This window comes from Notamacropus eugenii, chromosome 5 (assembly GCF_028372415.1).
Source record: "Notamacropus eugenii isolate mMacEug1 chromosome 5, mMacEug1.pri_v2, whole genome shotgun sequence".
NCBI lineage: Eukaryota > Metazoa > Chordata > Mammalia > Diprotodontia > Macropodidae > Notamacropus > Notamacropus eugenii.
The window spans coordinates 89,157,483-89,181,147 of NC_092876.1; the positions used below are offsets into that span (position 1 = coordinate 89,157,483).

Consider the following 23,665-nt stretch of genomic DNA (forward strand, 5'->3'; position numbering starts at 1 on the left):
TTTAGCACTTTTGTGAAGGTTATGTTAGAGAGAAGAGTGAGTGGAAAACCAGTTAGGAAACTACCACAGTAGACCAGTCTAGAGATAATGAGGGCCTGAACAGAATTTGAGAGGTAACCTAGTCTAATCCACATACCAAAAGAATACCTTATTATAACATACTCAATATGTTGTCTTCCAATCTCTGTATAAAGACCTCCCCAGGAATGAGAATTCACTGCCTTTCTAGACAGCCCACTCCACTTTGGGTCAGCTCTAACTGGTAGGAAGTTTTCTTGGTATCAGACCTAAAGTGGCTTCTTCTTAACTTCAGCCCATTGCTTCTGGTTCTAACCTCTGGGGCCAGACAGGAAGTTCAATCCCTCCTCCATGTGAATGTTGGAAGAGAACCATCATATCCCATCTGACACACAAATAAAAGGAATCACCATCACTCAACAAATGATAAAATGAAGACTTATAGAAAGTATTACATGGATAAGAGGTAGCTAGATAGCATAAGTAGATACAGTACTGGACTTGGAGTCAGCAATACCTGAATTCAAATTTGGCTTTAACTACTTACTAGCTATGTGACCTTGGGCAAGTAGTCACTTAAATCTCTGTTAACCTCAGGCTTTTCATCTGTAAAATAGGGATAATATCTTCACTTCTCAAAGTTTTGTGAGGATAAAATGAAATAATGTTTGTAAAGTACTTTGCAAACCTTAAAGTGCTATATAAATTTTAGCTTTCATTATAATTACAACAGTACAAATTATTCATTACAATAGTTCCTATTCAAACAAGCTATTGATAATGAAAAATAGGAAATGGATAAAGATAAGTATTATGATAATGCTGCAAAGAGGTGAGCCCAGGAAATAGGAATCATATCTTAATTTGGGGAATTACATTCCCTGAAAGCCTGTGTGCTAGATGAGCAGCTCTAGTAAGTCTGGTTTTAAACAGTTAATAGGAATCTTATGGATGAAGCAACTGGAAACCAAGACAAGAACGACCAACCAGAAATGTGGATCAGTGAGACCTGACACAGTGGCAAGAATGGAAGCCACTAAGGGACTAAGAGAGAGTCAAGTACTCTAATGAGAAGTATGCTTGTGGGGTGACCTGATTGTACTCGTCAATACTGACTTTCAGGCAGTATCACCCTCCAACTGTGCTGAGGAGACTGGAGGGTTAATTGTGAGTATGATTATTGATCCCTTAAGTAATACTTGTGGAAGAATGGGGATCACAGCCATTTAGCAATGACTGCTGGGGAGTTTAATATCTGATTTAATTCCACATTATCGCTATTTCATTAAGTGCTTTGACTTTGAATTTGCAGTCGTAAGATTTGATTTAGTTAAAAAAACAAAACAAACAAACATCAGTGGGGCTTTTTTAGTTTTAGGATTAAATAGACTATAACCTTAACAAGGCTTGTAATGATTAGAGAAAGCATATCATAGGCCTGGGGAATGGGTGGAAGGAAGTGGAGAAGGGGCCACACTATAGAAAAAGATCCCAGGGATTTGAATATATGCGAGATGATCTCCTATGGGTTTGGGATGCTGTAGCATTATAAGGATAAATTAAAGATTTTTCTTTTTGTAATTCTCTTCCTCCCTTCCTACCATGCTGTGAACAGACAGCAACGTTTTTTTGATGTGACTTTTCTAAGCCAAACCATTGATTTAAAATAATTATATTGCCATATTGAAGTTGCTATTTGCTGGAGGGATATCATTGAATTGTTATTGTTGGAAGAAATTAGGTTTAGACCAATGCATTACACCATATACTATAATAAGCTCAAAATGGATATGTGACATGAATATTAAAGATTGCAACACATGCAAAAAAGAAGAGAATGAGATCAGATACCTTTTATAGCTATAACTGGGGAACAGCTCTTAATTAAATAAAAAGATCAAATCGATACTTTTGATTATATGAAGTTGAATAGTTTTTTATGAGCAAAATCAGTACAACTAGGATAAAGATGGAGACTGTCAACTGAGGAAAAATCTTTGCATCAAATATCTGACAAAGGTCTGCAATGCATATGCATATATATATGTCTCTCTATATATATTCACACACACAGAATATATACAGACTAATACATAAGGTTAAGAGTCATTCCTCAATGGCTATATAATCAAAGAATTTGAACAATTTTCAGGAGAACTGCAAAATATCAGCAACCATATAATAGATTGCTCTGAATCACCAGTCATAATTAAAATGCAAATAAATCAAAACAACTGAGGCTCTATCCAGAGTTGCTGGATTTACAATGAGCAAATTTGCCAATATGATAAAAAAAAATGTGAATGTCCAATGTTAGAAGGATGAAGGAAAGACAAGTACATTGATATACTGTTGGAGCTGTGAATTGGTTCAACCACTCCGGAAAGCATTTGGGAAATAAAAATAATGATGATGATGATGATGATAAATAGCTAACATTTCTATAGCATTTACTATATGCCAGGTACTGTGCTAAGTGCTTTACAATTATCTCATTTGAGATATTATTATCTCCATATTATTATTATTATCTCACAATATTATTATCTCCATTTTACAAATAAGGAAACTAAGGCCAACAGAGGTTAAGTGACTTGCCCAGGGCCACACAGTTAGTTAAGTGTCTGGGGCTTCCTGAACTTAGGTCTTCCTAACTCCAGGTCCAGTGCTCTATCCACTGCACCATCTAGCTGCTCTAACTAGGGGCAATTATGCAAGGGAACAAAAAGTGACTAGAATGTCCTTTGACCCAGAGATCCTCTGCTAGGCATAAACCCTAAGGAGGTCAAGTATTGAAAGAAAGTACCACATAAACCGAAATATTCAGAGCAACATTTCTTTTTTTTTTTTTTTGGTGATAGCAAAGGACTAGAACAAAACGGATGGCCATAAATTAAGGAATGGCTAAACATATTGTGGTACATAAATGTCATGGAATACTAAGCTAAAAGAAATAATAATAATATGAAAAATTCAGAAAAGCATTAGAAAATATCAATTGATGTAGAGTGAAATAAGAAGATCTAGGAAGACAATATGCCAATGAATATAAACATGGAAATAATTGTATAATGTGCCTTTCCTATCAGGACACTGGGTTAAATAATTGGCTAATTGGTTTATTGGAAAAGTGATGTATGATAATAGCTCTGGACCTTGAATGGAGACTGTTGGTTCAAGGAATTCCTCCTTAACTGTGATGATAATACAAATGATGCGGCTTTACACATGCAATATGTAGTTACTTGGGAGGAATCTCAGGGAAAACTCAATATGTGACAAAGGAGCTGTAGCAGCATTATAGAAACTGCTTGATATTGTCAATCATGCCAGTTTCCCAAAAGATGTAACTGTGATGGGACTGTTCAGAAATTACTATTAAATTTATTTACTGCTGTCCAGGAGCTGATGATTATTTAAAGCTTTCCTGGTAAGAGACCAAGAGAGACTATGAGCGAATACGAGAGAATGACTGGCAAAAGCAATACCATCCTCAGTTGTTCATGATTCCAAGGCATCCCCTTCCCCAACAGTCAACTAGCATTTCTTAAACAGTTACCGTGTGTCAGGCATTGTCCTGTCCACACTTTTACCAGGAACTTCCATCTTTGGTTTACTGTATTCAGAAGATGACTGATGATGAAGCGTATGTTACATGCAATCTGTATGTAGTCTTAATGTTTGATACTCTATGCCACATGTAGTTCTATATGTTGTATTTCTGCATGTAAATTATATGACTAGACCATCCTATATAATTCTAAAATGTATGTTTCATACTATGTACCCACATATAGCCTGTATATTTGGGATGATTACCTGTGACTGTGTTATTTACCAATTAATTAATACTTATGCTATATACTCAGATGTATCCATGTATCTAGTGCGATTTTTTGAGGGGAAAAGAATGTAGAGGGTTCAACCCATGGGACAGATGCCTTGCTTTATTTTTGGGAACCATATCTCCCAGAAGCCTGTGTGCAAGCTGAGTGGCTTTTAGCAAGCCCCATTTTTAATGGAAGATATAAAAGGCTGGGTAGAAAAAGAGTGGATTAACTTGAGATCAGGCCAAGACGCAGTCAGTGACTGGAGACTAGGAACAGAGCCACCAAAGGTTTGGCTAGCAGCGAGTGACTAACATTCAAGGGAGGTATGACTTGAGACTTGGCCAGGAAGAGTAAAACTAAAAACCCAGAGTAATGTAGCTGGAAACCAGGGAGGTCAGAGAGAGAGGATTTGAAGAGAAATATTTATATTTTGGGGGGGTCAAGGGAAGGCTTCTTAGAAGAGGTGGCACATGAGAATCTATATAGGCAAAATGAAAACTAAATGAATTAATGAATGAATGAATCAACCAACAAATATTTAAATACATACACATGTACACACACACACACACACAAGTTAAATACGTAGTTTGGGAGAAAGGACACTAGGAGTTGGGGGATCAGGAAAGACTATATTTAGAAGACGTGCCTAATCTGCATCTTAAAGGAAGAAAGAAATTCTGTGAGACAGAGATAAGAGGGAAGTAGATATTGAAGAATGCATGTTCTCCAGATTATGAAGCGTAATTGAATGAAAAGTCCTTTGAGGTGCTCCATAAGTGCCTATGTCATTTACAGACATTGTAGATGAATGAAGTCAGTCCAGAATTGAATGGAGAAAGAGAGCAGGCTGGATTATATTTGGGAAATAGAATAATAGGTTCAGTGATCCCAAGTTGATCCTTGACACAACAGAAAAGACATTTACTCTGTAGTCAGAGCCTCTTAATGCTTATACCTGTGTGACCTTCAGTGAATTCCTTAACCCTTCTAGGTCTCAATTTTCTCATTTAGAAAATGGGAGGGTTGGACTAGATGACTTCTTGAGATCTCTTTCAGTTCTAATTTAATGATCCTATGATCCTAAGGACTGTCCCCCCTCCTTTTTTATTCTTTTAGCACTAACTCTCTAGGCAGAGGAAATGTGGCAAGTAGATAGAGAGATCTAGCATTCAGTCCTGCTTCTCATACATGCAGACTATGTGACTAATAACTTAGCTTCTCACTGTCCCTAGGTAACACTCTAAGACTAAAAGTTTCAGAGTATGTGCTAATCACATTGTATGGGAAGTTTCTCATGGAGAGTTCCATATACCAGTATAGTTTATAGGCCCATTAAGAAAAATTCCTAATTAATGCTAAATGGCTTTGAAGCTTAGAATTCCACAGTCTCTGATGAATCTAAATTATGGGTGATCTAACGGACAATGGAGAGATATAATAAACTAATAGGCTATGGTATATTACTATTGATGGTATATGTAGGAAGTGGCATACAGAAAGGATAGCAATAGAGACTAATTTCAATGGCGTAGGAAACTTCCAGATAAGGAAACTACCCCTCCCAGTTTAGGTTGGCACTTCTCTTGAAAGTCTTAGAGAGCTGCCTACAGTATTGAAAGGCTTAATGGCTTTCTTGGGGGTAAAAACTAGTGCATGTCAGAGGAGAGTTTAAATCTCATTCTTCAGGGCTCCAAATTCAGCTCTCTATGTACTATATTATACCATATGTAGGATATCATTTGGGAAATGTATTATTTAAAAGGAGGTGGGCTGTTTATAGAGGTAGCATAGTATAGTAGAAAGCACTCTGAATTTGGTGCTTCAGAAGTTCTGAATTCAAATATTACTTCTATCACTTACTCCCTGTAAGTCATTTAACTTTCATAGACTTGAGTTCCCTTGACTGGAAAATGAACAGGTTAGATTAAATGGTCTCTTAGGTCCCTTCAAGAATCTCTAACCTGAGTGCTGGACTGTACATTTAATCAACCAGCATTTATTCAGTACCCAAGAAATATTAAAATACCAACAGGCAGGCCCTGCACAGACTGATTTCTCAAGGGAAGATCTGTGGGAGAATATGGTCAGGATGAGAAAGTCAACATGGGTTACTAGCTTTATTGCTGGAGAGAGTACCCACATGGATCCAGTGAAGACATTTTAAAGAAAAATTGATGGAGAACATATACTTCTAGTGTTCAAAACATTATAAAGTGATCCTCATCAAAACTCTCTGGTACTAGAAGGAAATAGATAGTAGATCAGATGACACATGCAACCTCATGTCACTCCAGAAGTATTCTCCACCCTCTTCCTTTGCCCCAGTCTGAGAATAAAGTAGTCCTTTTCCTTGCCAATTCCAACCCCTTCATTTGTCTTTGATCCCAAAGTCTAACCCATTCTCAGGGAGCTTATCCCTTCAATTATCTCCTCTCCTTAACTTTTAACCTCTCCTTTTCCAGTGGCTTCTTCCCTGTTTTCTTCAAATGTTTCCAGAATTCTCCTTTTGTTAGGGAAAAAAACAACCTTTGACTTTATCATCCCGTCAACTTATCTTCCTATGTTTTCCTTCCTCTTATATCCAATTGGAAAAAGTTTTCTTCACTCATTCTTCATATTTCTTCATAGACTTCTTCATCCCCACCTCCTTCTCAGCTTCTTACAGACTGGCTACCATCCTTACCATTTATCTGACAGTCTTTCTATAAGATCTTCAATGACCTTTTTATTGCTCAACTCATTAGTCTTTTGTTAGTTCTCATTCTTCTAGATCTCTCTGCAGTCTGGCATTGCTGTTCACTTCCTCTTTCTCCTCTCTTATGGAGTTTTCATGTTATCTTTTTCTCTTTGGTTATCTTCCTATCTGGTGGACCAAACCTCTTATCTCACTTTTGTGGGATATGGAAGCCTATTAAAAGCCTCCTGTTTAGTAAAACTAAAAATATTAAGAAATATTTTCCCCTAAAGTCCTTTTCAGATTCCTGGGAAATACCCCTTGGAAAGGGGGGTGACAAGTCAAAGACAAAAAGGCAAATGGATTAAGTTACTTAAATCTTGTGGTTTTAGTTACTGCCTCCCTACCCACCTGAAGTGGGCTCTAGACTTGACTTTCTCCATTTTGAAAGGATTAAGCTATCTTGGAATAGAAAAAATTCTTTTATTTAAATCAGAGAGAAGGGAGTGGTCCAGGAGGGAAGGGAATGTCAACTTGATTACTTTACAATTCTTGAATATTAAACTATATTTTTACATGTATATTTTTCTTGCTCAAGATTTTTTATGTGATCTTGGGGCATGTTGGAGGGCATGAGGAAATACCAGTTTGGACATCTCTTTCCAAGTTAGAAATGCTTGAATATTATTAGATTAATGCTAAATTAAATAAAACTATTTCTGGAAGGCTTGAGCCTAAATTTTCTTTCACAAGAATCATCACGTCCCATTGATCTATGCATGGGTGTATCACAAAGCTCTGTCCTGAAGCCCCTCTATTTCTCTGTCTCTGTCTCTGTCTGTCTCTATCTCTCTCTGTGTGTTGTCTCTCTCACAGTCATCTTTGATAAAGCTTGAGGTTCCACTTCCCCCCAATGTCAATGGGAAATTAGATTGAACTGAAAACTTACATCTCCTAAACTTATAATATTTAAAAGAGAAAATAGATATAATTCTTGTCTGTTGTCCCTTCTTTCTGTGGAGAGCAGAGTGACCAAGCTTTTTTTTGTTTGTTTTTTCTAGCCAAAGTAAAACAAAGTTTATTAAAGGTTAGCCATATTGGGTTAAGGAGCCCAGAGTGACCAATCTTTTGTCCCTAACTTCCTGCTTCCTTGGCAGAAACCAGTCTCCCTTAGTGAAGAGTGGGGTGAGTAGAGCTAGAGAAGCTACTCTACCTCCCTCTGAGTCACCCCTCAGTTATCACATGTTACTACATATGAGGTCTCTCCACACATATATACCAAAAAATATAGTGTAGAGGAACTCTCACCAAGCTCGTCAACTTTCTAATCTTTCTAATCTTTGTAGAATTGCATAGAACAGAGAGATTTGCCTAGTCACATAGCTAGCATTACATCAGAGGCAGACTCCAACACAGGCTTTCCTGTCTTTGTCACTGACTTTCTATCTACTGTAACATATATACCACACCTGCTCTCTCAAGTTTAGTCAAATCATTTTAAAATGAAACAAGAACAATAAAAATAATCATCTTTAAAAAACAACAAAAGTATACTTGTAATCCTTTTTTGGACAAGGAAATGGAAAACCACTCCACTGTCTTCACCAAGAAAACTCCAAATGGGGTCATGAAGAGTTGGACATGACTGAAAAACAATTGAACAGCACCATACTTGTATATCATGAGAGACTTAAGAAAATTCATTGCCAAAATATGCATGCGTGTGTGTTTGTGAGTGTGTGTGTGTGTGTGTGTGTGTGTGTATGTGTATGCCATGTCAATGGCACTTCCCTGGTCTTAGCAGCTCTATTATAACAGGCAATCAAGCGGGTCCAGTATAACTTTTTCTTGATGATTATATTACATATGATAATCATTTCAGATCATTTGAACCCCAATAATGGCTAAAGCCTGAACTAATCAACCAGACTACTTTGCTTTGCTCTAAAAATGCCCTTTCCTGTGTCAGCAGTTTCAAAGATCAAATAAGGTTGACAAGGAGTATTCTTCCTGTTTGTAACCACTAAGGATAGGATGCCTACAACCAGAATAGTAGGACTTCTCTTATCTTGGTATCCTAGGGATGTATGTTATACAAGAGAAACGCAGAATTCCTAGGATCATAATTTCCAACTGGCAATACTTTGTCAATTGTCTTGTCAATTTGTATTTACAACTTATTCAACTAAGAAACTTCATTTCTCGTGGCACAGTTAAACACATATGGAGACCATAAATCTGAGGGACACAAACATCCTGACTTGTGATTGTCCTGAAATGTATTTAAGGCTGTTCATTCTTTTATCAGACAGTCAGAACTTATGTTTTTCCTCTGTGCAAGCATGTATCTGCTAACTTTAAGGGAATAAACAATATGAATTTATATATCACCTAGTCTGCCTCTTTTAACCAAACTTTCAGGTCGACACATGTTAATGCCATCCGTGAATCATTCTTTTAATGTTCAAATTTATCAGGAATAGTTTTTATTATGGGAACATTTGCTGGAAACAGAGACAATGAATGTAAAATGGGAGAGTTAGCTTGATCCACTGTGGAGTACCAAAAAAAAGGTTTGGATATGTTTTGTGGCAAGGAAAACCTAGGGTTTGGTATAAGAGCTTAAGCACTTTAGTTCTTGGTATAAGAGCTATAAGCAGTCCTAGTCTGGACTGGGAAGATTTTGTTGTTACAGACTTGTAATTACTTTTCCATGCAGTATTATTTTTAAAAAATTTTTTCTCATGAAGAAAGTTTATTTTCAAAAGTACTTTTGTAGTCTTGGTCATGGTGACTGTAAGAAAAAGGAAAAAAAAGAGGAGTCAGTGATCAAATTGGTCATTGGGAGATCGTGGTAAGGGAGTGTTTATTAGAGAATTTAATGCTTCCAATCTCTCAGCCCAGGAGGACAGCCCAGAGACCAGGAAGATCCGAAATTCCTGTGGATTGTATTTAGATACTATTTAGATGTCCAGGAGATTTAGAAGTCAATGAAAAGTGAGAGGATTGTAGTCAAAGGTAAAGGTCTCCAGGAATCTTTCAACCCGAGGAGCTGAAGTGGTTCAGCAAGACCTAAGTGAAGCCAGATGTTTCCTTGGTTGTGGGGCACTGACTTCAAAGGTGTGAGGATCTCCTAGCTTGGGTATTGGAAGGGTGATTCTGACGTTGGGGTTTTATAGGGTTTGGAAGACCATGGTGTTGAAGGATGGGAGCTTGGGGGAAGGAATTCTCAAATAGTAATCACGATGGATTCCAGAGTGATAGGAGGTAAGGAATGTGGAGAGAGCTGAAAGAAGGGCATCAGGGTTGGGATAAAAAGGGTGATTAGGGGCGAGAGAGAGAGAGAGAAGACAGACAGAGAGAGAGAGAGAGAGAGAGAGAGAGAGAGAGAGAGAGAGAGAGAGAGAGAGAGAGAGAGAGAGAGAGAGAGAGAGAGAGAGAGAGAGAGGAACGGGGGGATGAGATGAGGTCCTCCGTCGCAGGATGAGAGAATGGAGAGTAACGGGGTACACACAAGCGGTGTTGGGATGTATGAGTAGAAAGGATCCTGTGCGAGGGGCCTGATGTTGGGGATTGAAGGTCAAGGCCAGAAGCCCTATGCAGAGATTGGAATTCAGATGTTGGGGGTACGGAACCCTAAGTATGGGATGTGGAGAACTGGATGTTGGGGGCGGGGAGCATAGGCTCACAGTTGTTGGGGTGTGAGGGTCTGGCCATTGGGGGCATGGACTGTCTAGACTGGGGGGGTGGCATTACAGGTGTAAGGAGCTGGAGGCCAAATGTTAGGGGGCAGGGATCTGGGGGCGGGGGCCCGGACGATCCAAGGCGTCCAGGGGGTAGTTTCCTCGATCGTGCCCCACCCCCAGAGCCCAGGCCCCTGCGGGCCACACTTCACAGGCTCGCGCACGGCCCAAGATGGCGCCGCGGCCCCCCTCCCCCTCCCGGCGCGCCCCCGCGGGTCTAGGCGCGGTCCCGCTTCGGGCACGCGCGCTCCTGCGCTGGGGGATGTTGTGATGGAGAAGCGGCCGATCTCCAGCCCCGCCGCCGCCTCTGCCTAGAACCGCCCGGCAGCCCGAGCCCGAACCTGAGCCCGAGCCTTCCGAGCACCCGCAGCCCGGGGCCCCTCGCGAGGCAGGTACCCCCCTTCCCCTCGGCGCCCCCCATCCCCCCTCTGCGCCCCCCCCACCCCGGCCCACGCCCCCCCCATCTCAATGACTCGATTATCCGCGAGGCTGCAAGTGCTGCGAGTGCCCCCCGCCTCGTCCCTAGACTGACAGCCCCCCCTGCTGTGCCCTTCCCCGGCCCTCTGGTTCCCCTACTCCACTCTCCACCCCACCCACAGCCTCGCCCATCCATCCATCCCCCCGGCCTGCCCCGCTGGGTGCCCAGCCCCCTGCTTTCCAGGCTCCCTTCCCCCGCTCCCCTCCCTGGGGAGCTGCCCCTCCAGCGGGGCCCGAACTGCCCAGCGCCCCCTCCTCCGCCCTTCCGTTTTGTCCCTTTAATAATCTGCCTTCTCCTCGGCCCGCCCCTCAGCACCCACCCCACCCCCACCCCACCCCCTGTACCCTGAATCTGAGCCTGCGGGTGGTGGACGAAGAGGAAGGTGATCCAAGAGGGAGGTATGGGAAGGGAGAGAGGGGTGGGGAAGGGGAGGGGGAGGGAGATGAGGAGGAAGGTGGCAGGGAGATGGGGATGGAGGACAGTTCAGAAGGAGACCCTGAACACAGGCCAGTGGGGGGTGGGGGGAGGGGAGAGGGAGGAGGAGGTCAGGGGGAGAGGTGTGTGCGCGTGTGTGCGTGTGTGTGTGTGTGCGCACATACATGAAATTAGCCCTATGGACATACTGCCTACATTTTGTTGACCTTTGGGGCTGTAGCAGGACATTGGGCCTGCCTCCTCAGGGATCCATCTTGGGTTGTGATAGATAGATCTGAGGCCTTCACATAATTTATATACTTTGGATATAACCCTAAATATGTTTCCCATCATAAAATTTAGCTGCTACCCTCTTGTTCAGACCTGTAAGACCTATGGAGATCGTCTGTCTATGCATCCCTGGCTTTTCAATAGTCAGGAGAGTTTGATGTCATCAGAAAACTTGGAGTTTCACTATGCCCTTCTTCATGATCCGAAGAATGGGATGTCATCTCATTTCAGTCATAGAAGATATTTTTAAGCAGCCCTGCTCTTTGTACTCTATGGGACCTTGCACATAAAAGGCACTTAATAAGTTGAATGAATGAATGAATGAATGAATGAATGAATGAGGAAGAGTTAATTCAGATACACTTGCTCATCACTATCTTGACCCTACCTTGTATCTTGTCTCTAAACTAGTTCTCTATCCTTAATTAATCTAGCCTTTTAACTTTCTTACTTTTTTTTAATAGAACCTTGTTAAAGTTTAGGAAATAAACGGTTGATTTAGCCTTTTCATTTCTGGACTCAGTGACCCCTCTTCTCCATCATTCCCTTCCCAGGGGCCATTTTGTCAAGTTCATTCCTCACTCCCCTTTGTTTATCTGCCTTTGGGGGCAGTGGTGGGGTGGGTGGGGAGGATAAATTTCCTTGTATCTAGATGTCTTCATAATTCTTTCAAGTCCAGGTAACCCAAGTCACTCTTACTCCTGCTCCTTCTAAATCCTTCTGTGTGTCTTCTTATCATTTCGGAGAACAGAAATAAACACAGATACATTCAACCATATTGGGGGTTCCGAAATTCTTAGGACAGTTTCAAGCTTTAATAGCTATTAATTAATAGCTGCATTTAATGAACTCTTACTAAGTGCTAAGCTTTGTACAGAAGTAGAAAGAAGATTGCAGGCTGTCTTGATGCAAGGGATGCTAGTAATGAAATATCTCTAAGTTATTATTAAAATTGAAAATCAGGGGTAAAAAAGTCATTTTATCTGATATCTATATCTCCTCAGGCCCTAGATCAGTGCTGTGGATTTGGAGAATTGAATTAAGTTGAAATACGTTCCTGTCCCCAAGGTACCTATACTTCCTATACTTTTGTTGGAGAAACTATGTAAGAAAAGAGTCTAATGAAAGGCACTGGATTTGGACTTGGGAATCTTGATTTCAGATCCTGACTCTAATACCTCCTTGACCCTACACATGCTGCTTACTCCTCTAGGCCTCATGTTTCTCGTCTGTAAAATGGAGTAGTTGAACTACATGGTCTCCAAGATTCTTTGCATCACTATCCTAGATCCTTAATCTTCTGATGCCAAGTGTCAAATGAATGGAATAAACCATATTTAGAGAAGGGACAGGTTTTTAGGGTAGATTGGGGTTAGATGAAGATGGCTTCATGGACTGGGTCTTGAAGGCTAAATAGGATTTAGTAAGTAGAAAAGAAGGTTGTAAGAATGGCATTCTAGGTTAGGGAGAAATGTACTAGTCGCCAAAGGTAGAGAGGTGGCTAGGGGAGTGAAGAGACTCTCCCAGTTGAAGTGGGATGGGGTGGGGGGTATTATCTTACTAAATGGCAGGAGAGAAAACCTACAGCAGAAGAGTAGGCTAGAGACAAATGATAGAAGGGCCTTGAATACTAGGTTAAGCAATTTGAACTTTTTCTTGTCTATGGTAGTTACCAAAAATTCTTGAGCCAAATTGTAACATGATGAAAGTAGGTACTCATTTTAGGGTAATCAGAATGTCAGCCCTTCTGTAGGAAAGATTGGAGGTAGGGAGGGACCAAAAGTAAAGAGACTTTTGCAAGAGGTGCTTGCAAAATTATGTACGAGGTAAGAGTTGGTGAGGATTTGAATTAGGCTGGTGGTAGTAGGGTTAGAGAAGAGGGGGCAGAGATATTAGGATCATGGAATTTAAAACTTTAAGGGGCCTCAGTAATCTAACTTGACCACCTCATTTTGCAGTGAGAAAAATGAGACCCAGAGAGGTTGTTATTTCTCCAAGGTCACATAGGTAAAAAGGGCATAGTTGGGATTCAGACCTAGGTCCTCTGACTCCACATCCAGAGCTCTTTCCATTACCATATGATAGACCTCCTTGGAAAGAAATATACAGAGGATTTTGTCCCTGATGGCCATGAATGCTGTAGATGGATGCCCATATCTAGTCCCACCTTTTTCTGTGGAACCTGCCCTGACTTCCCCCACTCACACTGATTTCTCCTCTGATTTCTATACCACTTCTCTTTAAGAGATGGTTCAGGTGACTTCTAAAAGTCCTTCCCAACCCTCTTAAATCATTTGACTCCTGATACATAGTGCCCTGTATTGCTATTCCGCATTTCATGTATATGTCAGAAGATATAAATCTTTACGTTCTTGCTCCTTGAAATAAGAAACCAAGTATAATCCCCTTGTACATCCCCAGACCTAGGTTCAGCACCCTGCCCATGTTAAGTGATTGGTAAGTATCTGATGTTGATGCTAGGGAGTCAGATGGACACATAGAGACTAATAGATTGGCAAAAGCTAGGAATGGATGAGGGGGAGAAGCTCTTAGGTCCACAAGGAGAAGAGGAAATGTTTAGTGTAGAGTATAAGGAGAAGGAGAAGGTCAAAGGAAGTGGAGGGCTGGGAACTGAGGGGAAGGCTGGGTGGCTAAGAGAAGCTTGGTGGCTCGGTAGATAGGGCTTGGAATCAGGATGACTCATCTTCTGGAGTTCAAATCTGGCCTTAGACACTTACTAGCTGGATGACCCTGGGTAAGTCACTTAACTGTTTGCCTCAGTTTCCTCATCTGTAAAATGAACTGGAGAAGGAAATGGTAAAACACTCCAGTATCTTTGCAAAGAAAACCCTAAGGGGTCATGAAAAGTTGGACTTGACCAAAACAACTGAACAACAACTAGAGATGGTATTGAGCCCCACGGTCAGGAAGGATTAGGCGTGGAAATGATCAGGGCCTTGCTCAGTACTAGGGATAGCGGTATGGGGCCATATTACCTATCTGCCACGTTCTCTAAAATGTATATCAAAGTTTTCATGCCTCGTTGCCTCTACTTCACCCCTAGCACCATTCTTTGTACATTGAGTTCAGGCAGGACAAGGGCCGAGGGTTGATTGTGAAGGTTTTGTTAGAGTAACCCAGGCTCTGACAGAGAGGTCATTGTGTGGGTGCTCAGCTGCCTGCAACTGTGGGCAGGGAATGGGGTGGGGGAGCATTTCTCCAGAGAAGTCTCTGTGTCTTAAGAAGGAAATAACTGTGTTGTTCTCTGAGCCTAGCCCTTCCAGAGAGAACAGCAGCAGGTGTAGGGGTTGGATCCACTGATTCTGTGCCAGCTGGGTGGTGGAGGTGAAGGCTCCTGGAGCAAGGAGACTAGACTTTCAAGGAGATTAAGGGAAGGGGTTGAAGACTAATATAGCCTTCCCCTCAACCCTCATAGGTGCTCTCTTTCCTTTTGTCCTCACTGGAATCCTGTAGACAAATCACTACCCTTAGTCTACTATAGCTCTCTGGTGAGTCCCAGAGAACCCAGTATCCTATCTAGAAAGGTGAGGGAGGAGCTTTATCTTCATCATCCTCATCATTGTCATGCCCATTTCTAGAATGCTTTTAAGTTTTACAGTGTTTTCTTCATAGAAACCCGTAAAGTAAGCACTTCAAGTATTGTGCTCATTTCAAAGAAAGAAGTTGGAGCTCAAAGAGAGAAACTCAGCTTCTCTCACAGTTACTCAGCTAGTTAATGTGAGGCAAAATGATGTAATTGAGAGTAGGCTAGACCTAGGTGTTAGGCAAGAGGGAGCATGGTATGTTGGATAAAGGGCTGGGTTTGGAATTGTAGGACCTAGATTCAAATCCGCATTCTGTGACCTACTTCCTTTGTGACCCTCTTGAGCTCTGTTTCCTCATCTGTAAAATGAGGAGGAGGGTTGAACTTAATGATCTCTGAGATCCCTTCCAGCTCTTCATCTATGTGCTGTGATCAAGATAGGGTCTAAAATTAGATCTGTGATGCTGAGGAAGTTCTTTAGCCTCTCTGAGCATCAGTTTTCTCCTCTAATTTTAGAGAGGCATTTTAGGGCATAATGTTATCATTTTATAGGCCCATTTTAGGGCAGAATGCTTGTACTACTTGTTGTTAGGAAATGTTATGTAAATCAATATTAAAGTTCAGTCTCTGTTATTATTGTTATTAATGAAGTTATCAGAACCAGGATTCAATCTCTGGTGTCTTCTGACTTCAAGCCCATGTTATTTCCACACTACTTCACTGTCCCTCAGTTAATGATGGTCTGTCCTCCATTTCCTTGCCAGGAGGACCTACCGTGGGCCATGTCTGCATCGTTGAGCCCTCAGCCTGATGTGGTGAATGACAACAGCCGTGTGGGCCCAGTGCTGAGCCTGGCACTGCCCCTACAGGCTGCCCACAACCAGCTCTTGAACGCCAAGCTACAAAGTGTGGCAGCAGCCCCCAAGGGCCTCCGCAGCGCCATGGGAGAGGGTGGTGGGGCTGAATCAGGTCCAGCTAATGCCAAGTGGGTGAAGGAGGGTCAGAACCAGCTACGACGGGCAGCCACGGCCCACCAAGACCAGAACCGGAACATGACCCTGGGTGGAGAACCAGCACCTACTGTGGCTTCCAGTGCCAAAGGCTTGCTGCATCTCTATTCAGAATTAGAGATCTCTGCCCGAAATGCTGCCAACTGTGGGCACTTAGGTTCTGGCCTGCTTATTGACCTTGGCCCACCTGAGCCCCAGGCCCTGCCCTGTAGCCAAGAGGAAGAAGACGGAGAAGAGAAGGCAGCTGGGGAAGAGGAGGAAGAAGAGGAAGAAGAAGAGGATGAGGATGAAGAAGAGGACTTGTCCTCTCCCCCTGGGCCTTGTGAGCCTCTGGAAGGCAGTGAGGGTAACCCTGCTCAGCGGACCCAACCAGATGGTCCTCGGGATCACAGCAAGAGTGCTAGTCTCCTGTTTGGCATGAGGAACAGTGCAGCCAGTGATGAAGACTCAAGCTGGGCCACCCTGTCACAGGGCAGCCCCTCCTATGGCTCCCCAGAGGAAACAGGTACTTGCTTGGCATGGGGAGGGGCAAGGTAATAAGGATTTAAGCAAGGTGGCAGGAGAGGTAGTCAGATATGAGCACTACCTTCTTGGGCCTCATCCAGGCTCCTCCTTGGGCTGGGTTCCTTCATTACCCAAGGTGGCCAAGACTATAAAATGAATTCAAGAAGGAAAAAACAGTAAGGGAAGCTTGGGATGGAGGGGACATATCCCTAATCTTTTGAGGTCAGTATCAGGAATAGTCAGTTCAGAATGGCTGAGAGACAGGAAACAAAAGGTAGTGATAAATGGATACTTCTTTGAATAGAGAATTCTAAGCATTGGGATACCCAGGAATCATTTTTGACTATTCTTATAAGTGATTCAGAAGGTGTACCCAGTGACATCTTCTCCAGAGTTGCAGGAGACACTAACCTCTTGAAGTTGATGAGATGCCAAACCAGTGGGGATACCTAGAAGGAGATCTGCCAAAACTCTGGAAATAGGGAGAAAAGTGGCAGCTAAGTTTGAATGTTGGGAGAGTACAAGGAAATGTATTTCAATGTGAATTATACAGACCACCACTCAGCCAGCCAGTCAGTAAGCATTAAGCTTATGAACCAGGCACAGTGCTAAGTTCTGAGGATATAAAGAAAGGTCAAAGTAATCCTTGCCCTCAAGGAGCTAATATTTTAGGGGGAAGTCCAGTCAATCATCATAAATTACCTTGAAGCCCACTATATGCTAGCACTGTGGGGGATAGAAGAAAAGAAAACTATAAGCTACTCTCAGATACTTGGGGGGGGGGGGTCACCTGTGGTCTACTTTTATACAAAGTAGTACAAAGTAGTGCTAAGTTGTATAGTTGTGTCTATAAATGTTCAGTAGAGCTCAGTGTGGCCCATGTTGGTCAAGAAAGGCCTCTTGAACAAAGTGGCTCATGAACTGCATCCAAGACGACAGCACATAAAATCTGGTTAATAATAATAGTAGTAGTAACAATAGCTAACATTTATATAGCCCTTACTATGTGCCAGGCACTGTGCCAAGTGTTTGTAATTACTATCTCCCTTAATACTCACAACAACCCTGGCAGGTGTTATTATCCTCATTTTACAGATGAGGAAACTGAGGTAAAAAGCAGTTAAGTGACATGTCTAGGATCACACAGCTACAAAATGTCTGAGGCTGGATTTCAACTCAAATCTTACTGACTGTAGGCTCAGTGCTCTATCCACTGATCCACTGTGCCACCTAGTTGTCATATATAAGGAAAAATGGAAGAAAAAGAATTCAGACAACAGGAATAGGATGGCTAGTGCTGCAGAGATAGAAGATGGGCATCAGATACTGGTGAACTCTTAAGAAAGACAGAAGACATCCCTTACTGTAGGGTCTTGATTGGGGAGTTTTGTGAAGTAAAGCCAAAAAAAAAAAAAAAGCCTAAAGGACATGGCTGGCCATGTTCCCCAAAGACATGGACCCATTCTCTTGCTTCAGCCAAAGCAAAGCACAGTCCAGGAGGTCAGACATTGTCAGGGAGGAAATTTAAAACACAACAGAAAATATTTTCTTATTTATTCATACAAATGCTCCTCTTGCCTTTGCCAAAAGTGTGTCAGTCGAGGGATGTAGTTCAAGAATGAGAGAATGGGAATGAAGAAGATAGAGGTGGGCAGCTCCAAAGATGAAGATGGTTAAGGGGACTCAGCTGAAGCCTAGAAATCAAAAAGTCAGTGGGAAGATGGGGGGATATGGATATGGTCCCAAATACTAGAGATTGTAGCCCTGCTGCCCTCCTCTCAGAAATGTGTGTGGGTATGTATGTGTGTGTGTGTGTGTGTGTGAGTATGTGTGTACATGGTATGTGTGAGTATATGTATGTGTGTGTGTGTGTGTGTGTGGTGTGTGTCTGTGTGTCTGTGTGTGTGTAGGACAGCTTCCTTCATATTGCTAAGACTCATCTTCCTGAAAAAGAGCACTGGCCACTGATAATACATGTTCCAGAAAAGGATTGGAAAGTGGATTCCTTTTGGGGTCTATCAGTAGACATTGGGAATAAATGGGAGGGTGGGTCTGATCAATGATCCTTCCTTGCTACTTAAGAATGGGAGAAGACTTCTTGAGCAGCCTTCAGGCTTCACTACTCTTCCTTAGGGATAGTAGACAGTTGTTCCTTTCCTAGCAATGTGACTCAGGGTCTTGGCTTTCCCCTTCCTTCTTGCTCCCATCCCGTTTCCAACCTAGGTCTGCATGCCCATTGTACAGGTATATCCCTCTCATCCCCAAGCAGAAGTCTGTCCCAGGAGATAGTGAAGAGCACAGAGAAGTCTATGGAGAACTGAGTGCCCATCCTAAGGTGATAGCCTTAAGGGGGACTGACAATAAAGGAGCCCTAGTTCCCCATCCTTAAGCCCTAGACTCCATCTCTCCATCCTTAGTATTGTAGGAGAGAATAAGGTTTGGTGAATCTCCAAGCTTTGCTCACCTCCTTTCCTCCTTGGGCACACAACACTGTGTGGTTGCCTTGGAGCCCTGGCTCAGCTCTGGGACCATGTTTGCCTCTCAGCAGTGACTGTCTTGCCTCAGTACCTGCCAGGATTCCCGGTTTCCCCAGCAACCAGAGCTTGCGTCACTGGTCTGGGTGTGCCCAGTTGGTCCTGGGGCTCCTGTTGCTGGGGAAACGCAGCAGCCCATCTGGGCTGTGGCAGGTGAGTGTGAGAGATGGGTGCCTTTGGGGCAGCCTAGCCAGAGGAGGGATGAATGACACCCCTTTCCTCTTGGTTTGAACCTTCATGACAGGCAATGCTCATATGCACATGAGCTCATATCCCTTTTCCACTGCCAGCCCCAAGGGTAAGATTTGAAGTATTGTGATGGGGAGGGTATCTCCTAGCTCATGGGTGAAGGAGGGGCCCTGCAATTCCCATGGTTAATGGGAGCCAGGGGGTCCCCTGAGACCTCTAGGCCATGTTCTATTGCATGCTGGGAGCTGTAGTTTCTGCAGGGCTCCTCAGTGAGGAAGGGGGAGGTGGTTTAGGGTATCCTGTCTCCTTGGCTATGTGTGTGTGTGTGTGTGTGTGTGTGTGTGTGTGTGTGTGTGTGTGTGTGTGTGTGTGTGTGTGTGTGTGTGTGTGTGTGTGGAGCTGTGAATGCTTGACGTAGGGAAATGATGGAAATAGCTCAGGCTCGGGATGGGGAGGGGGGATTTTGGGTGGAGGTGGGAGCCGTGAAGGGCTGGAGCTGCATTGTAGTGAAGGCAGGGTCCCCGTTACTGCCAGCTAGGCTGCCCCTCCAGCTCTGAGTGTTAACCTCTGCCATCGCAGCCTCCTGCCCCTAGAGGTGAGTGGGGGTGAAGGTGGGGTGGGGAGGGGAGGTGTGCTGGGCTCCTCCTCCTCTTGGCTTAGAGGGGAGGAAGAAGCCTGGCAGATGGCTCTGCCCTGGTGGGGAGAGGAAAAGGGAGCTGGAGTGGGAGAGGGAGGGGGAGGGGAGCAGCTGTTCTCCTGAGCCCAGTACCAGCACGTAGCACTGTGCTGAAGCCCAGCAGGGCAAAGGAAGAGGACAGTGGGGGCCCCAGGCTGGAGCCAGGGCCTGAGGGTGGGAGGGGCCCCAGTCAAGCAGCATGTTCTCTCAAGATTTCTTCCTGGCCATCATCCTGCAGGACAGCAGCCCAGGTGAGGGCAAAGATTGAGCCAAGGAGAGCTCCTAGGCAGACTGTTTAAGGTGGGAGCAGTAGGCAGGGTGCTAGGGGTGGGAGAATCGGGTAAGGGAGGGGCTGAGAGTATCACTCACCTTACAACATCTGGGTCAGAGGGAATAAAAGGGCAAAGGATATTGTGTGCATTTGCAGTTATGTGTACATGCATGTATATGGCATGTGCTTGTGAGCAGCACAGATGCATGGCATACGTGTGCACTGATGGCTGTTATGGGGGGGTTGCTCGGTGTGTGGTGGATTTAGAATATGTGTATGGTATGTGCACAGCCTGGAGGAGATGTGTTTGTAATATGTGTGTGTGGGGTATGGGACATGTATACTGTATGAGGTTTTTTGGGGTATGTGTTTGTATATGTTATATTTGCATAATGTATCTTGGCATGAGTGTGTCCACAGTATGTGTGGTGTCTTGGAGGGAGTTACTGGGTATATGATATTTGCACAAATGGATATTTGTGTACATATGTGGGGCACGTATATACATGTGTATGTGTATAAGTAGATCCAGGCTAGTTATTCCTGAGTTCTGTATGGTCCCTAACTCCTTGTCTGTCATGCCCTGTACCTGGGGCCGCTCTTTTTTTTTAACATGATTCATTATTAATATGTAGCATATGTATGCATGCATGTATGTGTGTGGTTTAAGCATGAATGATGGTATGAGTGTGTTTGGTGGTATGATGTGTGCATGTTCTCATTACTAAAACACTGGTATACATGCTTAAATATGTGCACACATACATATACTCACATGCTCACAAAAGAGTCCCCAGTGCTGGGAACATGAACTGGACGCTGTAGAGTGAACAGTACAATCCTAGATTCTTCAGGTGCTGCTACCTAATGCTCTTGGAAAGCCTGGTCACTTCAGTATCCCTGGATCCCTGTCTCCTTGTGAGAGGTCAGACTAGGATGCCCACCTTGGATCCACCTCCTAGCCTGTCACCTGTAACCCTGGGCCCAGATCTTAAGCCCCTAATAGCTCATATTGGTGCTCCCCCTGGGTACAGGGAGACCAGCTGGGAGGTATAGGATGGGAGTCTATGAGACCACCCTGGCAAGAGGTGGGGAAGATGGCAGTTTATCCTGACTGTGGAAAGGTAATCTCATAATAAATCCATCTCATGGCAGACTCCTTCTGGAACCGGAATTCATTCGAGACGGATTCAGATCTGCCTTCCGGATGGATGAGGGTTCAGGACACCTCAGGAACCTATTATTGGCACATCCCAACTGGAACCACCCAGTGGGAGCCCCCTGGCCGGGCCCCACCCTCACAGGGGAGCAGCCCCACTGATGAGCCTCAGGTGAAGCATGTCTTCCCACTTAGAGCCACCTGTCAGTTTCCTGAGGGAAAGGGAAGACTCACCCCTAACTCTGCTCTCCCGTCCTTACCCTCCATGATAACTGGCACTTACATACAGTGCTTTAAGGTTTTCAGGGTCTTTCCACACATTACTTCATTTGAACCTCCAAAACCTGTAAGACAGGTATATTGGTTATTATTCCCATTTTACAGATGAAGAATTAGCAAGGTTAAGTGACTTGTACATGGTCAATTAACTGTCATTAAGTATCAGAGACAAGATTTGAATCCAGGTCTTCCTAACTCTTAATTCTTGCACTGTCTACTCCCTCTGTTCCTGGACTAAAGCAATACCTAACCTGAACAGCTTTTATGACTCTCTTTGGGTCCAGTTGGGTAGGTGGCTAGGGGCTGGGCCCTTGAATAAATGTTTTAGGAGTGGGGTATCAGGTTAGAGGCATGTACTACTACATCCCAGCTCTCCATGCCTTCTTCCCTCAGCTCACCTGGACTGGTTTTGGCCATGGAGAGACCTTTGAGGATGGCGAGTTCTGGAAGGTATGTGAGAAGACTCCAGAGCAAGAGCCCCTCGGATGATGGGCAGGGAATCCTGGGAGTAAGAGGAGCTGTGTTGGCCCCTTTCCTATTACTATCATTTCTCCTTAGGATGTGGCCAGTGAAGAGCCCCCCATGGAGCCAGAAAGAAAGGACTCTGAAGATGGGGCCCTATCCTTCCAAGCTCTGAATATTGGGTGAGGGGAGGAAAGGGGAAAGGGTCAGGGACTTGAGACAGTAGAAGATAAATCACTGAATATAAAGTATGGAGCTTGGGGTCCTTCTGGTGCTGGTGGGGTGACGCCTTGGGCCTAGCTGCATTCTAGGACACTGGGCTTGTCTCCAATGGGAGGGGTGTCTTTTCTGTCACAGATGGGTAATTCTTTTCTCTCCTCCTGTAGCACTGGCTTGCCCCAAGAGCAGGAGAAGTCACCTCTTCTAAACACCAATCTGGGGGCCAAGGTTGGTTGGCTGAGTTGGCTGGGGATGACCGTATGTGACTAGAGAGAATGGGGAGAAGTCCTTGGGTAGGGGGTGACTGGAGGCTGGGACCCTTCACTGTACCTAGCTAGGGTCCTCTTGGTCCTCCACATACTCTGTGGCAGGCCAAGATTGCCCCACCCTACACTGCCCAGGGCTCCCACATACATGCACCTTCTCCGTGTTCCTCCCTTCCCTTCCCCCAATGGTAGTGCTTTGCCGTGCGCTCTCTGGGCTGGGTGGAGATGACTGAAGAGGAGCTAGCCCCTGGACGCAGCAGTGTGGCTGTCAACAACTGCATCCGCCAGCTCTCCTACCACAAACACAACCTGCATGACCCAGCCCAGGGAGGCTGGGGGGAGGTGAGCAGGGGGAGAAGTCTGCTCCTGAACCCACTAATGGGGGAGGCTGTGTGTGAGTGAGCCTGCCCAAAGGGCCTGGGCCTGCAAGGTGGGTATGGATCAGAAGTGTGTCAGAGCCAGGGGAGAACCAGAAATTTGTGCAGTAAGCCTTCCCTGTCTGCTGCTTCACCCCCAGCAGGTCTGCTGTGACAGTTGTCTAGTATGCCCCTCCCCATCCAAGACCACTGTACCAGGTGTTATCTCCACCTTCCCACCCCGCCCAGGCCTGCTCTGACAGGTGCTCTGTGCTTCTCCCTACCTCCACCCTCAGGGAAAGGACATGCTGCTGCAGCTGGAAGACGAAACACTAAAGCTGGTGGAACCCCATGGACAGACAGTGTTGCATTCACAGCCCATCATCAGCATCCGGGTGTGGGGCGTCGGGCGGGACAGTGGAAGGTGTGGGCTCAGGGGTTCCTGGTGGGGGGTTGGATGGGCTCTGCCTGGGGCAAGGGGCCCACCCAGCTACCAGGGTAGGGCCCCTCTTCTCTAATCATGCTCTTTGCCTCATTTCTGCTGCCGGACCCAGAGAGAGGTATTGTGCTCCCCTATACCCTATGCCTTAGCTTGCTCTGAGGCCCCAGCAGTGCCTACTAAGCTCCTAGCATTTTCCCATCCCCCATCCTATCTGCTGTCCCTGTCCTTCCATCCCTCATCTGCAGCATGCCCATTACCCATAAGCTAGGGGTTAGTGCCCACAGCCCCCAAGATACTAGGTTT

The 23,665-nt window shown here is 44.4% G+C and overlaps 1 protein-coding gene across 9 annotated transcripts in view; it reads left to right on the plus strand.

Annotated features, from left to right (window-relative positions):
• Nucleotides 1-1,093: 1,093 nt before the first annotated feature.
• APBB1 (amyloid beta precursor protein binding family B member 1) overlaps nucleotides 1,094-23,665 on the plus strand; it is a 29,786-nt gene continuing 7,214 nt past the window's right edge. The window contains exons 1-9 of one of the 9 annotated variants that reach the window (XM_072610138.1): nucleotides 10,488-10,656; nucleotides 12,456-12,519; nucleotides 15,760-16,510; nucleotides 21,335-21,510; nucleotides 22,011-22,067; nucleotides 22,176-22,261; nucleotides 22,466-22,526; nucleotides 22,757-22,906; nucleotides 23,217-23,344. In XM_072610138.1, coding sequence (XP_072466239.1) covers nucleotides 15,778-16,510; nucleotides 21,335-21,510; nucleotides 22,011-22,067; nucleotides 22,176-22,261; nucleotides 22,466-22,526; nucleotides 22,757-22,906; nucleotides 23,217-23,344 — 1,391 coding nt within the window. In that variant the 5' untranslated portion in view covers nucleotides 10,488-10,656; nucleotides 12,456-12,519; nucleotides 15,760-15,777. Of the gene's footprint in view, nucleotides 1,186-10,378; nucleotides 10,661-11,125; nucleotides 11,145-12,455; nucleotides 12,520-15,759; nucleotides 16,511-19,119; nucleotides 19,197-19,228; nucleotides 19,342-19,568; nucleotides 19,828-21,334; nucleotides 21,511-22,010; nucleotides 22,068-22,175; nucleotides 22,262-22,465; nucleotides 22,527-22,756; nucleotides 22,907-23,216; nucleotides 23,345-23,665 lie in introns of those variants that run through there. The other 8 variants (XM_072610139.1, XM_072610140.1, XM_072610146.1 and 5 more) reach the window with 8 other exon arrangements.